The sequence below is a fragment of the Vicugna pacos genome, chromosome 10, assembly GCF_048564905.1.
Source record: "Vicugna pacos chromosome 10, VicPac4, whole genome shotgun sequence".
NCBI classification, from domain to species: Eukaryota; Metazoa; Chordata; class Mammalia; order Artiodactyla; family Camelidae; genus Vicugna; species Vicugna pacos.
The window spans coordinates 34257811-34273401 of record NC_132996.1 but is presented as its reverse complement, the minus strand read 5'-3'; the positions used below and the strand labels follow the sequence as shown (position 1 = coordinate 34273401).

Here is a 15591-nt window from a genome sequence, read left to right as displayed (position 1 = left end):
TTCATATTTCACTTAATAAAACAAAAACCTGCAGTTAGGTTAAGATTGCAAAGCAACGTTACAAGCACCCACTGTTGCCCCAGCTTGGGTGCCTGAGGTTCCATCAACCAGCCCGCATGCCTCCCCCACCCCAGGGGCTGTGCCCTCCACTCACACAGAGCCTCCAGGAAAGGAGTTCTGGGAAATACGACCTTCTTGGCTTCACTGTATTTTGAGGGATGTTTTAGTACCGCCTGTTGCTTGGCACCGAGCAGCTCCCCCCAGTGAAGACAGCAAGACCGAAGGGCAGAGCAGAGGGTTAGGATCCAGATGGACCTGGTTCTAACCTTGACCTGCCACTTCCTGGGCAAGTGTCTGAATGTCTATGGGCCTTAGTTTCTTCATATGTTAAGTGGAAGTAAAATAACACTGTCCTCATAGGGTAGAAGAAAGTCTAAAATGTATAAATGTATTTTGTGTCTAAGGTTAACTTTGAACATGATAGACTCTCTCATTCTTCCAGTATCCCCAGGACCACACAACTCTTAAGGGATTCTAAATACCTGATTGATTTTTGGATATCTCACTTGGTTTTTGCTGACTGAACACATAAAGATTTTGACAACATTTAAGCCCTCAAAACTACCCCTTGGGGCTACCTAGCTTACCCCCGCCCCTGCTGTGTTACGGATGGGGAAACAGAGAGGCAAAGCAACTTGCCCTTGTTCACACAGGTAATCAACAGTAAGACTGAGTCTAAAACATCAGCTTCTGCTCTCACTCTGATTCCTCCCTTTGGAGAGTGTCCCCTCAGACCTTTTTGATATCCTAGGATGAAAACTTGAAGGCAGACCCGAGGTCTCTTCCTTTGATGACCTGTGGTCAGAACCGAGTTCAAGGCCTGTCTCGCATGAATGCGATGGGCACAGCGTCAGCCTGGGAGGGGAAGAATCCTTGTGGAACGATCAGCCTCAGTGTTCCCATCTCTAACATCCTAGGATTCTCAAGGAGACACAGCCGAGTTCCCAGAAACTCCTTCCTTCCCACTCACCCTCAGGGGCTCTGTTGTCCTGGAGGCCCGCCTGTAGGAGGGGGTCATATCCTCCCACAAGAGTCCCCATGGCGTGGTTAATATGTCCTTAGGGAACCACTTAGTAGTCTCTTGCCTCTCCATGTCTCAGGCTGGTATTTAAAACTCCTCAGCTGGCGCTGCCCAGCTCTGACCTGTCATCACCATGGAAACACACTGGACTGTGAGGTGCCCATCAGGCTCATCTGACTCTCCAGAACTGTCCTGAGGACACAGCTGCTCCTGGTGTCCATAGCAAGTTGTATGGGTTGCTTGGCCACCATTGGACCCAGTCCAAAGAGATTAGCTGTGCTACTGTGGCTCCAGAAAAATTCCTGTCCCCAGACTTCTGGGAGCCAGGGCAAGCTTTTGGATTCATGGTCTCACCAAGCTATCAGCTATAGCTAGATGCTATTAGCCAAACCTAGCCCAAGAGGCAGGGAGAGCCGTAACAGTGGAGGTGCATGCACGCAGCCATTGCAATTCTGGGTCACAGACAAAGGCACCTTGTCTTCCAAGCAAAAGGGTCTCATCTTATGAACACATACAGCAGGTTTACCCTGTAGCCCCCTCACCACCACACCCAGAAACTTGGGTTTGTCCGATAGTGAGCAGCTATCCAGACTGTGACCTGGATCTGTCCACATCCACAGCTGGGGCTGTTCCCACTCTGTTGTGCTGAAAAGCCGTCCACTCATCATCCCAGAGGGCTGAGCCGTGTCAGCCGTTCCTGAGGCTGGCGGAGGTCGCCCACCCCCTGTTCATCTGCCAGCCGCTGTTCAGGGCCCGGCCCGCGCCTCCCCCCATCCTCCCTCCTCCACGGGCTGGGCTCTTACATGAGCAGAGACACACTTGCTTGTCAAGGGGCGGAATGAGCTCTTAATGGGGAAAGCAGGGTGACAGTGGGCGAGGCAGGATGCAGCACACGAGTAAGAGGCTCTCTGGGGCTGAAGCTGTCTTCCTGGTGATTTTTTTTTTTTTTTTTTTTTTGTAATGGAGAGACCAGATGTCTTCTCTGGGGAAGGTGTCTTTTTTCTTTCTTTTCCTTCCATCTCATGCCTAGACTGCATTGCTCAGGTCTCATAACCCACCGGGACTCTCGATCAGGCCACTTGCAAGCCTGTATAACCCAGCCCATTAATCTAGAAACAGGTGCCATTAATACCTCCTGCAGGCAGAAGGCCGGGGGCCCCACTGTGTGGGCACGGGCATCCCCGGGATCACTGAGCTCGGGGTCTGGGAGACCACACGGCTTTGGATAGGTCTAGCTCTGGTGCTGACAGTAGAGATGGAGTAGCAGCTGGAAACAGGCATCCCTGGCTTCTGAAAATTAGCGTTGCTATTTAATGACAGTGTGACCTCCACAGTTTACAAAACTTTAAAGGATATAGTCCCATCACGTCACGGGGCGTCTCGCACAGTCTCAGGATTGTCTCTGTTTGCATGATGGAAAGAACTTGGGCTTTGGAGACAGGCAGACCCCAGCTCTGCCGCTTGTCCAGCTCTGATGTCGTTGCTTCACGTGCTCACTTTCTTCATTCAGTCATCCCACGTGCACTTACTGGTCACCGTGGAGGGTAAACATGGTGCCCTAGGTACGTGGGGGCTGGCCCACGTCACAGGCAGTGAGAAAGCCCGAGACCTGGTCTGGTGACTCAGAGAGGGGACAGGCAAGTGAAGAAGTGACAGGAATACAGTGCATAAGAGCTGCAGTCAGAGAGGTGGAGGTGCGGCCGCCTCACTCCCAGACGTGGGTCAGGAGAGGCTTCCAGAGTGACAGAGATGCTGAGAACCACAGGAAGAGGGGGATTCAGTCAGGCAAAGAGAAGGCCAAGCAGCGGGTCTGTGCAGTGGGAACAGCAGCACAGACTGAGAGGGGAGGCGGAGCTTCGTCCTCTGACACACTTCCTGTGTTATAGGAAAGAGACAATAAGAGAGAGATTATTACCAACCGGGCTGAGTTGTTTTGAGGATTAGGTGGGATAACACAGAGAAAGCATGTCTTCATGTACCTGGCACATAGGTGCACTCATAAAAGCTAGTTTCCCTGAACGGCTTTCAGGAAGTTCCTGGCAGTAATGATAGCAGCTAAGTTATTGCACGTTTCCTGTCTGCCAGGCCGTGTGCTGAGCACTTGTAGACATTGTTTCAGTTAATCCACAGACCTGTGAGGTTGGCACTGTTATTATCCCTGTTTGAGAGAGAAGGAAGCAGACCAGGAGTGATGTTGCTTTGTCCAAGCCCACAGCTGGAGCCAGGATTCCATCTCAGTCTGTCTCCCCCAACGTCCTCAACAGACCACCTGCTTAATGGGGGGCGGGAGGACCTTATCAAAAGACACTTTCACCCACCCCTCAGTCAGAGGCTGGCTTTGGGAACCCAGGGGACTGTAAGCTGCTCTTTCCAAGGGCTGAGAGTGGGCTTAAGCCAGAAGGGGACATCGAATATTGGCTTTCCTACCTAGACATGGTAAGACATTGGTTCATGGCACCTAGACGTCTGTTCTGCTCATTGCCATGTGCTTGTAGATGAGTATAAGCGATAACTCTCCCTTCTCCTGCTCCCACTCTGGCCCCCTCCCCTCTTATTCTCCCACCAGACCTCCCACTCTAGAGAACCCTCATCAGCTGGGCGTCTGCTGGAGCCTGGCCAAATGGCTGTGTCTGCAGGAAGCAGAGAAAATCTGATCCTAAAGTTCGCCCCAGGTCCAAAAACAGCTGACACGTTGCATACTTCCCCCAACACTTAAGAGCAAAGACTTCTGTCCAGGGAATTCTGAAGGCCATTGTGCCAACCCTTGTACACATGGAAGGGGTGAAAAATCTAGCACCATTTTGTGTGTGTGTGTGTGTGTGTGTGTGTGTGTGTGTGTGTATCTTATATTTTTACCTAGACTGTCTCAATTCCCCAAACCTAGCTTGCTGTTTAATAACATCCAAATGCGTCTCCTTCAAAGGAGGCTGGTCTTCCCTCAGCATTTTGTACACGGCAAAAGCTGGTGTTTGTTGGTTTCCATAGTAGTCAAGGGGCCTTGGGTTGATTATGGAAGTGGAACCTGTCTCAGTGGAATGTTTGTTTATCCTGACTTAATGCATTGGTTTCTCTGTTCCTTTTTCTTTGCTGTGGCCACCTGTCCTCTGATGTTCAGCTGCAGAACTCTCTGAAGACTGACTTGTGTCTTGATCAGGGTCCAGACACAGAGAATGTTCCTATTGTGTACATCTGCCATGGGATGACGCCCCAGGTGAGTGCTCTGAGAGCTCCCCGTGCCAGGGGTGTGCACATGTGTGTCTGGTGTGGGGAAGGAAAAGCTCAAGTCCATCATGGCTACTCTGGGCCCAGGGGCCCTGGGAGTTTTTCATTAGGAAGTATCCTCATGAGTGAAAAAGTGAGTCATACCTGCCATGCGCCAAAGGAGTCTGAAGAACAGATGCTGGGATGCCAGGATCCTCTGGGGTGGGGAGCAAGGGAGATGATGCATCTCTAAAGAGGAACACCTGCCTTCTTTGGGGAGACTGTGGGTAAATTATAGTCCTGGCTCTGGCAGCCATGACTTTCCCCCGAAGAAGGGAGCCCAAGGGTTTCCCCAGGCTCCCTGACTTCTCAGAGTCCTTTCAGAGACTTCAGGCTCTGCCCTTGAGTAGATCATAGCTGATACCAAAATGTATAGGCATGAGATCCTTTCTAGCTCTTCTGACCTTCCAGTGGGGAATAAAGGGCAGCTACTAGGAAAGTAAGTTATCCTCCTAAAATTCCCCACTCATAATCTAGGCTTTAGGTATCCAAATAGGATGTTAAGACACTGGCAAGAGAAATGGTTTATTCATTCGAGTACAATGGACAGTCATTGACCAAGAGTGCCAGAGACTGACGCATTATCACTTGGCATTTTCAGAGTTTACTTGTCTTACCTCTAGAAGTGTTCAATGATTTTCAAAAAGACATTTTAGTGTAGAAGATGTGTATGTTTGTGCAATTGCTGTTTAGTGTTTTAAAGAGTTGTTTCCTGCCTAAACACACAACTGAAGGATGTTGTGATGTGTGCGTCACTCGGTGTACTGAGACTTCCCAGTGATTGTCCACTGTGATCTGCACCACTTTGTCCTTTTCTGTGGGCCAGGCTGCTGTGACATCACTGACTGATCAGTCAGATCACACTATCCCCACACTGCATAGTATAGTAACTCATTCTCCATTCTTAGAATAATGTGACATTTTTAATCGGTGACTATTTTTATGTAACCTTTTATTGATGTTTAACATATATATAGAAAATAGACAAATTATAACTGTACAGATTAATGAATTATCAGAGCAAACATACCCATGGAACCAGCACCCAGGTCAAGAACAAACATTATTGCTTGATTTTGGCTTTTCTGTAAATAGGATCATAGGGCATATTCTTTCTCATGTTGGCATCTTTCTTTCATCATTATATCTGTAAAGTACATCCATGCTGTTACAGGTAGTTGTAATTTGTTCATTTTTATTACTATGTAATATTCCATCTTATAAATATACCACATTCACTATATATTCTACTATTGATATACAGTTGGGCTATTGCCAGGTTGGGAGTATTATGAATACTGCTGCTATGAACGTCTTTATCCATGTCTTTTGGTGTACATATGTACTCATTTCTTTTAGATATATACCCAGGAATCAAATTACTGAGTCATAGTGTTGACATATGTTCACCTTTAGCAGACACTGCCTGTATTAGTCTGCTGGGGCTTCCATAACAAATGTCAAAGGCTGGGTGGCTCAAACAACAGAGATTTATTTTCTCACAGTTCTGAGGCTGAAAATCCAAGAGTAAAGTGCCTTCTGAGTTGGCTTCTACTGAGAACTCTCTTTCTAGTTTACAAATGGTCTTCTTCTCACTGTGTCCTTACATAGCAAGGAAAGGGAATAAGGAAGCCTGAAAATATTGAGAGGCAAATGATCAGGTATAGTGATCAAGAACCAGACTACCTGGGTTCAAATCCCAGCCGTACCACTTACTAAAACCTGGTTCCCTGGGTAGGTACCACAATTTCCTTGTGCTCAATTTCATTACCTATAAGTAGAGATTATAGTAGTACCTACCTCATAGGGTCACTAGAGAAATTAAATAAATTGATGCACCTAAAACATTTAGACAACAAACCTGGTACACAGTCATTGCTTACTAAATATTGTCTAATTATTACAGATTGGTAAAGAGACTCAAGGCAATGTCCTTAAGAATGGGAATTGGTTAGCTTGGAGAGGAGCAGATTTAAGAGAGACATGAAACTTCCAAAATTATAAGCACACAGATTTTTGCTGAGTATCGGGAAATTCTTCCTAGTCATTGGCTCAGGCAGTGGTGACCTCTCCACCACTAGAGGTGTCCAAGTCAAGTTTGGCAGGCTCCAGGGGCGTTATGAAGTGTTCCTATGTCATGTAGAGGCTTAAGCTGAGAAATCCCTAAAGGTGCTCCCACCCTGAAATTCTATGACTTTTTAATTCATTCCCCTTTTCATTTTTCTTTAATGAATGAGAGTCCATCATGCACCAGATACTGTTCTTGGCCCTGGGAGACAGTGATGAGCCAGGCGGAAGTCACTGCCCTCATGAAGTTTTCATTCTAGTGATGGAGTCAGAATTTTCTGTATTATTTAATCCTCACATCGTAAAGCCAGCCAGGGCTTGAACTCTTTTTCTCTCTTGGGCATTACGTGTGTGGGCAGGGTTGAGCTGCATGCCTTGGATTTCAGCCAGGCATGACCAAGAACGGTAAAGGAGGAGGAGGACCAGAAGGCAGGACTGCAAGCTGGCCAAGTTCATCCTGCTGACTTTGAGAGTCCCCTCCCTTCATTGTTTCCTTCTTCCAAATTTCTAAGTTTTTCCATTTGGGGTTTTAAAACCAGAAAGGACCTATATCAACCAGATAACAATCAATCCCCAAACCTCACTGGCATTAACCAAACAAGTTAATTTTGTCAATTCAAAAAAGTAAAACATTTGCAGATACTAACTACTATATATAAAATAGATAAATGACAAGGTCCTACTGAATAGCACAGGGAACTATATTTAATACCTTGTAATAGCCTATAATGAAAAAGAATATGAAAAGGAATATATATATATGTATATATAACTGAATCACTATGCTGTACAGCAGAAATTAATACATCATGATAAACCTCCTATACTTCAATAAAAATTTTTTAATAAAATAAAATAAATTTAAAAAGTAAAACATGACACAAACAAATTAAAATGAACATGTAAAAAAAAAACTCATTAATAAAGGAACCAGTAAGATGGTTAAACAGGTACTGAAAGCACTCAGTATCTGTAAGTATTTTCTAAAAAAGAATGTTAGAATAAAATTGTAGATTAGATATAAGAGTGGTTAATGTCCTACAGGGAAATAAAATGACAGCCTTTAGTGTGATCTTTTCCACCCCAGCAGAAATCTAGAAGTTAACGTTTAACTTCATAGTGTCTGGGTACTAATCAAAGGGTAAGTAGCGAAGTCAAACACAGGTATATTCTCTTGGAAAATTACATACTCTTGGATGGGCTTGTTGGACGATGCCCCAGTGTGTTATTGAAAGGACAGATAACCTCCCCTCCTTTCTGCCTTATTTCCAGGTTTTAGGTATTTCCTTACTCTTTTCACAAAGTTGGCTAAAGGTGGCGTGACTTTGCAGGCCGTTAGTGACTCAGGTACCCTTGTGGATTCATAGTCTAATTACATGGTCTTCCGCCCGTATTATTTCCCAAGGCAGCTGTAACAGAGGAGTGCAGAATGGAAGTGTATCATCTCACAGCTCTGAAGGCTAGGAGTCCAGGACCAAGGTGGCAGCAGGGCCATGGTCTCTTTGAAGATGCTAGGAAAGGATCTGCTCCAGGCCTCTCTCCCCAGCTTCTGGTAGTTCCATGGCTGGAGGGAGCATAACTCCAGCTTCGCATGGTGCTCTCCCGGTGTGCTGGTCTGTGTCCAGAATTTCCCCTTTTGCTGAGGATGCCAGTCATCCTGGATTAGGGGCCCACCCACTCCAGACCTCATCCTAATTTAAATAAGTCCATCTGCAGTGACCCTATTTTTGAATATCCAACACCTGGGGTACTGGAGGTTAGGACTTCAACATATGAATGTTTTAGGTACACAGTTCAACCCACAACTCCCCCAAAGGGGAAGGGTGTGACTGGAAATCTGACTTCCATGTCCCCAAGGTAAAGTGCCTCACGGCACTTTCTGTGACATTCGGTTCACCAGAGCTCTCACATGGCCCTGCCTAACTGCAGAGGATGTGGGAAGTTAGGGTTTTCTGCGTGCCCAGGAAGCCTTGTCCCTGCCACGCAAACGTAGGTATTTTCTAAATCAGTTCCTCCTCTGACAAATAAGAAAACAGGAAAATGGCATCTGGGGATGTGAGCCACTTGGCTAGAGTCACACCGCAGGTCACTGGCCGGGACAAGGCTAGGAAGGATGCCTGCATTTTGGCTTGCATTCTCTCCCCAGTTCTGTTCATTCATCAAACACATGCTAAGTTGTCCTTCGGGAAGTGCTCACATTTTGGAAAGTTTCGTTTCCCTGGAAGAACAGACGTGGTCTAGTGATAGGAATGGTATCGTAGAGCAAAGAGGCCCAAAGACCTCGGGGACCCAAAGGCAGCTTGGCCTGGGAAGAGGGGCCGGGTTCACACCTGTGCTGAAACCTTTTGAGAGATTCTGCTTAAACATTGTTTACAAAGTTCACTCTGATAGCATGGTGCTATCCCCAGGTCTCAGAGAAGGCCCTGGGTAGGAGAAAGCCCAGTGTAACTGATCAGGTTAGTGAGGTGAAGCTGCTGGGAAGCAGGCTAATTGGTTAATGAGTAAACGTAACCATTTTATTTAAATTAGCAGCAAATTTTCAAGCAATCCTCAAAATAACTGAGAATATTAGCCTTAATTAGTGTAACAACCTGGAAAATTTCTTCTGCTGGAAAAAATACAACAATGGAATGTCCCCACAGGCTCTATTTATTCAATCAATCACTCATTCACTCACTCATACACTCCTTTACTCAGTCAACAAATGTGCATTGAGTATTATGTTCTGCCAAGAACTGTAAAAGGCAGAGACAGCTTTGCCCGGTTGCCAACCTGCAAGAGCCCCAGTGTGGAGAGGGAGGCAGACACTTAGATAATTACTGTTCATATGATGCATCCTGCTGCCCCGAGTCCTTTCTCTGGCCATCAGAGGAAAAATGGGACAAGACGGGATTTGGGGGACCCCCCGACTCTTTTTGCCTAAGTCTTCTAGACTATAAAAGACAAAGTGGGGGGAAAAAAGTGATTTTTCTATGGGAAGGTAAATTATTGGCTGGAGAAGAAGGACACACACACACACACACACAGAGTGAGGGGTGGGAAAGGGGGAGAGAAAAGAATGAAAAAATGAGCTTATTTCTCTGCTGATCACTCTCTAGAAACCACCATCCCCACCTGGGGTCATAATGAAGCCATCACCCTCCCCTGCAGGCAGTGCTCCCAAGGCTGACACGTGGGGCATTCGAGGCCTCTCGTGGATTGTGATTGCGCACTGAGCACTTACAAGTAACATCCCAGAGACAGCTGAAAAAGTTTTACTTTGTGGGCCAAGAATTAATGTCCAACCACTTCTCTGCACTCTTTGGCAGACTTCTTCTCTTCTGTCTGTTTTTTATCTATAAATAAATAAGAATGCCAGGCACCAAGTGGTTGTGAGGTTTTGAAAACCTTCCCTGGCTTTGTTTCCTGGCCCGGATTTGATTAAACTGTGCCCTGCACGGCTCCTCCTGAGCGCTTGCATCGCCCAGGCGTCGGCCGAGGACTGCTAGTGCAGGGCTCTGCCTGGGCTACGGTTTCGCAGGGAGCCTGACCCAGTCCTGAGGCTCTGGCTGCTCACCTCCAGCTCTGCATTATTCAAAGACAAATCCAGATAGGGTTCTTTGGATCTCTTTTTTTTTTTTAAATACATCTTCTGCATTTAATATTTAACTTTACAATACATTTCTTAGAGTTTCCAAATACTGATTTGATTATATTTTTTAAAATTCTGTAAATCATCAACTCTTCCACCGAAGTAGAAATTGACTATGGTGAAATATAGAGTAAAAAAGTCCTTTGTCTCTGACCCAGGATTCTTGTGTTAACTTGTTAGTAGGGTAAATTCTCAGATCCTTCATCTTCTGCTGGAAAACATACAACAATGGAATGTCCCCACAGGCTCTATTTATTCAATCACTCATTCACTCACTCATACATTCCTTTACTCAGTCAACAAATGTGCACTGAGTATTATGTTATGCCAAGAACTGTACAATTCTTTTTCTGATTGAAATATAGTTGCTGTGCAATATTATATAAATTATAGGTGTACAATATAGTGATTCACAATTTTTAAAGGTTATACTCCATTTACAGTTATTATAAAATAGTGGCTATATGCTCGTGTTGTACAATATATCCTGGTAGCTTATTTTATACCTAATAATTTGTACCTCTTACTCCCCCACCCCTATCTTGCCCCACCCCTCCCTCTACCCACTGGTAACCACTCATTTGCTCTCTGTATCTGTGAGTCTGCTTCTTTTTAAATTATATTCACTAGTTTGTTGTATTTTTTATATTCCACATGTAAGTGATATCATATAGTAGTTGTCTTTCTTTGGCGTGTTTCACTTAGCATAATACCTTTCAAGTCCATCCATGTTGCTGCAGATGGCATTATTTCATTCTTTAGTAGTATTCCATAGTATATAGATACCATGTCTTCTTTATCCAGTCGTCTGTTGATGGAGACTTAGGTTGCTTCCTTATCATGGCTGTTGTAAATAATGCTGCTATAAACATTGGGGTGCATGTATCTTTTTGAATTAGTATTTTTGTTTTTTTCAGGTAAATACCCAAGAGTGAAATTGCTGGGTCATGTGGTGAATTTTCAATTTATTGGCCTCTGAGCTGTAGCTCTGAACAATTCCAGCGGCCACCATTCCTGTGGGACAGAGTGAGTGGTGACTCTGGGGTGATGCAGCCACTGGCCCTGTGATGGCCCTCCTCCCTCTCCCCCTTGGGGCAGCCATTCCTCAGCCCCTCCCTGCCGCACTCACTTTCACGGTGCAGGCTGGTTCGAGGGGATAGTTTTTGCTGCTGGGGAACCAGGGCAGTGATTGATGCACTCACGAGCTGGGGATCAGGCGAGGCTGGGCTCTAGACCCAGTTCTGCCCATACCAAATGTGTGAGTGCGGCAAGTGACTCCATCTTTCTAACACCAGTTATGTTATGACCTGTGACTCGAGGCTTGACTAAATTACTGTGAGGGCTCTGATGGCCCACATGTGCCAACACCTCGCCCAGTGCCTGGAACACGATGGTCCGTGTGACTGTGTCACACCCAAGGGCAGCCGCTCCATCGGTGCAGAAAGGGAACACTCGAGGCCAGGAAGAGCAGGCTGACCACCCGTGCTGCCTTCTCTCCCAGCACTGCCTCCTTAGACTCTGGCTCTTTCACAGGGCACAGCTCAGGTGACCATCACAGGGATCCGTCTCCATCACAGACACCCACTGGACATGCCCTCGATTATCTGCCTGGAGCTGGACCCCCCTGCTTTAGGAAAGCACCCTATTACCACTTCCCTTTCAGTCATTGCACACAGAGCAGAGCCGGAGCCCTGACACAGGAGCTCAGTATGGGGTGCGGATGCACAGGGAGGGGCAGATGGGTGGGCTCAGCACACAGATATTGATGCCACAGTGGTGACCTCCTCTTTCCCCAAGGATGGTGAACCTTGGGCTGTTCTCTCAGCTTCCGCGCTAGGAAAGGGAGTCACTGGATTTGTTATTCATTTCACACGATGTGTTCTTCATGTCCAAATTCCGCAATTAGAGTTGTAAACAGTGAGTTTTGCGTGACTTTTATTGCGCTCGCACAGGATGGAAGGAGCAGTTGTTAATGGCCTCGCAGCAGGCCAGCAATGAGGAAAAAGGCTCTGGCTCACTACCCAGCGGAGGCTGAGCCGCCTGCCCTCCACCGTCCATTCTTGGAGAGCTTTGCTTCTCAGGCCTCTGGCCTTGGGGACTAGCCACTGAACCAGGTTCTGAGGGGCTGAATTTGGAACCCAACTTGACTCTTGTGTTCTTTGACAAGTTGCTTCACTTGCCCGAGCCTCAGCTTGCTGATCAGGAAATTGGGGGCAAGGAGTGAGATTTAAACAAATGACAAACACAAGACAGCAGCCCCGGTACAGAACTGGGCTCGGTGATGTTGGTATCTTGTTGTAATTAGGGCAGTCTCTCAACCATTTTGAGAGCTTGCCAGTCTGCCTAAAGATAATGCTAACAACAGCTTCCTTTATTGCTTACTGTCCCCAGGCATTTTTCTAAATGTTGTATGTGTATAATCTCGATGAATACTCTCAAGAGCCCTGGGAAGTAGGTATTGCTATTACCCTATTTGTACAGGGGAGAAAACTGGGCTCGGGGCAATTAGGGAAAGTGCTCAGGTCCCACAATTAGCAAGGGGTAGCGCCCGGCTCGAAACCCAGGTTGCCCAGCTGCGAGCCCACGCTCAGAGCCGTGACTCAGGACTGCCTCCCTGGTTTCATTAGATACGCGGCCTCTGCTCTCAGGAAGTTCTCTGGACAGAGGCAGGACAGCAAGCCACCACTGTGTGGCGTGATGAAGGCTTGGCATCTCAGAGCCGTTCAGGGTGTCCTCACTGGGTGAATAAAGGCTGAGGTGAGACCACAGGGGAGGGAGCAGCTGACTTAGCCGACCCTCAGGCATGCTCTTCTCTTTGGGATCTAAAGGAAAACTGAGCCTGATGTGCAGTTTTCTCCCTGAAGAGACTTATGGCAGGGTCTAGAGCCTGGGCCCAAGGCGATCTGAATGCGTACCCAGCTGCCGCTGCCCTTCCCCTCCACCCGGGGCTGGGGCACAGGACACAGGCAAGTCAGCTCTCTTGCCTCCTGAGGGCTCTCTGCACAGGCCCCTTGCCTGTGGGGTTCCCACTTCCTCTGAGGAACTGGGGCTACTGTCTTCACACAGGAAGTCGACTAGTCTCAGGATTCCAGGACCAAGGCACCATACCTAACAGCCCCCACTTCTCCCCTCTGCTTATCCTCAGGTCTCAGCCAAGGGGCAGTCTTTCCTCACCGCCCCGTCTAAGGCGCTCTCAGTTGTTACTGCATCACAGCTCATGTTGTGCAGTCACCTCACAGAGCCGAGTCCACAGACACCAGGCCTGCGATGCTTCGACTTTACCATGCTGTTTTATATAAGGGACTTGAGCATCTATGGATTTTGGTATCCGCAGGGTCCTGGAACCAATTCCCCACGGATCGTGAGGGACAACTGCCTGTATAAATGTAACTGTAATCACAGCTGGCGGGTATACATAGATTGTGTACTTGGCAGTGGTCTTGCTCCACCACTAGGTGGTAAGCTCCTTGAGGGCAGGCACTTTGCTTTGTTCTCCAGTGTATCCCCGGTGCCTTGCACACTGCCTGGCCCAGAGTAAGCTTCAGTGCACTCTGGTTAGCAGATGGATCTGTTCATAAGGTCAGTGGATTTTTACCAGCCTTAACCCAGACACCTGACCCTTCTTCTGTAACATGGAGTTAAACTCATTCATCTGAAAGAGGTCTTGTGAGGGCTAAATGGAGAAACCTATAGGGGGCTCAGTCAGCACCATGCCTGGCACAGAGCAAGTCCTCAATCAATAGTTTTGTTAGTAGTATGAGTTATTACTAGTCAAGACAGCATCTGGCAGATCTGTACCCCTTCTTTCAGACCTAGTATCTTTTCATTGAGACCCAGGGATGGGAGCTTGAAAGATGTGCCCTCCCACACTGGGATGGAAGCCAGACCCTGGTCCTTCTGCTTGCTGAGGGCCAGTTGCTATGGGCCCAGGTTGAAGGTGAGTGGGGACTTCTCCTGCCACCAGGTCTTGCTGGCACAAAGAAGCTGGCCTGCCTTTCCATTTGACCCAAACCCCAGGCAAGAAAGACTTTCACACTCGAAGGGTTCTCCTACGGGCAAGGCCATACTGACACCCCCCCCCGGGAACTTTCTGGAACTCACACCCCAAGTCAAGCTGGTTTTGCACAACTGCATCCAGGAGAGCCCAGGATAAGAACAGCAAGCCGATGGCAGAGTATCAGTGGCAAGCATTCCACCTCAGGAGAGAGACCGCTCCTGAACAGCACAGGTGCAGATCCCCACCTGTCCAAAGACATTTCCTCTTCCTTTCTTCCACTTGGAGCAGGAAGTAGGGAGGTTTCCCTGTAGTCTGTATGAGGGCTCCACTGCCCTTTGCACAAAGCACCAGCCACGGAGAAGTGGGCTGCTCCCTGCTGCCATTTCTCAGTAGGGTGTCGGTAGCATTTGCGGTGGGGCAGTTCTCCACTGTGTGGGACTCTCCTACCCAACGCAGGGTGTTTAGCATCCCTGGACCCTGGCCACCATCAGTGTCATTGTGGGACCAAAGTATCCCCCCATGCATTTCCAAAAGCCCCTGGAGGAGGTGGTACCACACCTAGCTGAGAATGTGACAAAGAAGGAATGTAAGAAGCGGGCTCTGGGCTTTGGGAATGGCTGGTGGCATTGAGTGGGGACGTCTGAATTGTGTTTACATCAAGGAGGCTTAACGATGTGTTTGTCTATTTGAGGTAAGTTCCTAAGTAGACGTGTTCAGAATATACCATGGGCATAAATGGCTTCTTATATTCGATTTTCCCAACTAACTCCATTGTCACAACACTGCTTTTGTCCCAGCTGCTTTTTCTGAAATCTGTTCATTGCTGCACATTAGTCCTGGCAGCATCAAGTTTTAGTGGAGTCCTTGAGGTTAGCACTGTGTTAATATACTGGGAATTTCAGCAGAGCTGGGCCCTCTAAATCAATCACCAGAACAGCTTTATTTAATTTTTTTCCTTCTTGCTCAAAAAATACACCTTGAAATGCTGGAACACGTGTGGGAGTGGAGGTCGACTTGGGTGAAGGACACACTTAAAAGGAAAATTTCATAATATTCTTTCTGCAGGAAAAAGGATCTGCTGGTCTTAATTCTTGGAGAATGGGGCTACAGAACACATTAATGTCTCTGCAGTGTCTTAGCGCCTCAGAATATCCTGGGCTGCTCAAGAGTCACTCAGTCATGTTTGCCTGGGCCATTACAGGTGCTTCACAAATATGTGTTGGATACAGGAATGCCTAAATTCACGGAAAATTTGAGGCTTTTAAGTGATGACCACCATATGGACTGATCCGTACTCACCTTCTCAATCCCCCTGGGGGTTTCTAGGGTGGCAAGTTTCACCTTGACACCGACCCCTGGAAAACAAGGACAGCTGATGCCACAGGAGTATTTTATCCCCCGTGATGTAGTTGGTAGTCATGGAATGTCTGGGAGGACCTGGTAGCCAGAGAGCCTCCATCCAGGGAAGGAATGAGGAGGAGGAGGCGGCGAGTGCAGACTCCTCTTCCCCAGAGTTTGCTGTGAAAGGATGGAGAGATAGCGGCTGGCTATTAG

The 15591-nt window shown here is 47.3% G+C and overlaps 1 protein-coding gene across 2 annotated transcripts in view; it reads left to right on the top strand.

Moving 5' to 3' along the window:
- GALNT18 (polypeptide N-acetylgalactosaminyltransferase 18) overlaps positions 1-15591 on the top strand; it is a 307990-nt gene that overhangs the window by 264777 nt on the left and 27622 nt on the right. For both annotated transcript variants that reach the window (XM_072969508.1, XM_031681195.2), the window contains exon 9: positions 4197-4292. In XM_072969508.1, coding sequence (XP_072825609.1) covers positions 4197-4292 — 96 coding nt within the window. The remainder of the gene's footprint in view (positions 1-4196; positions 4293-15591) is intronic.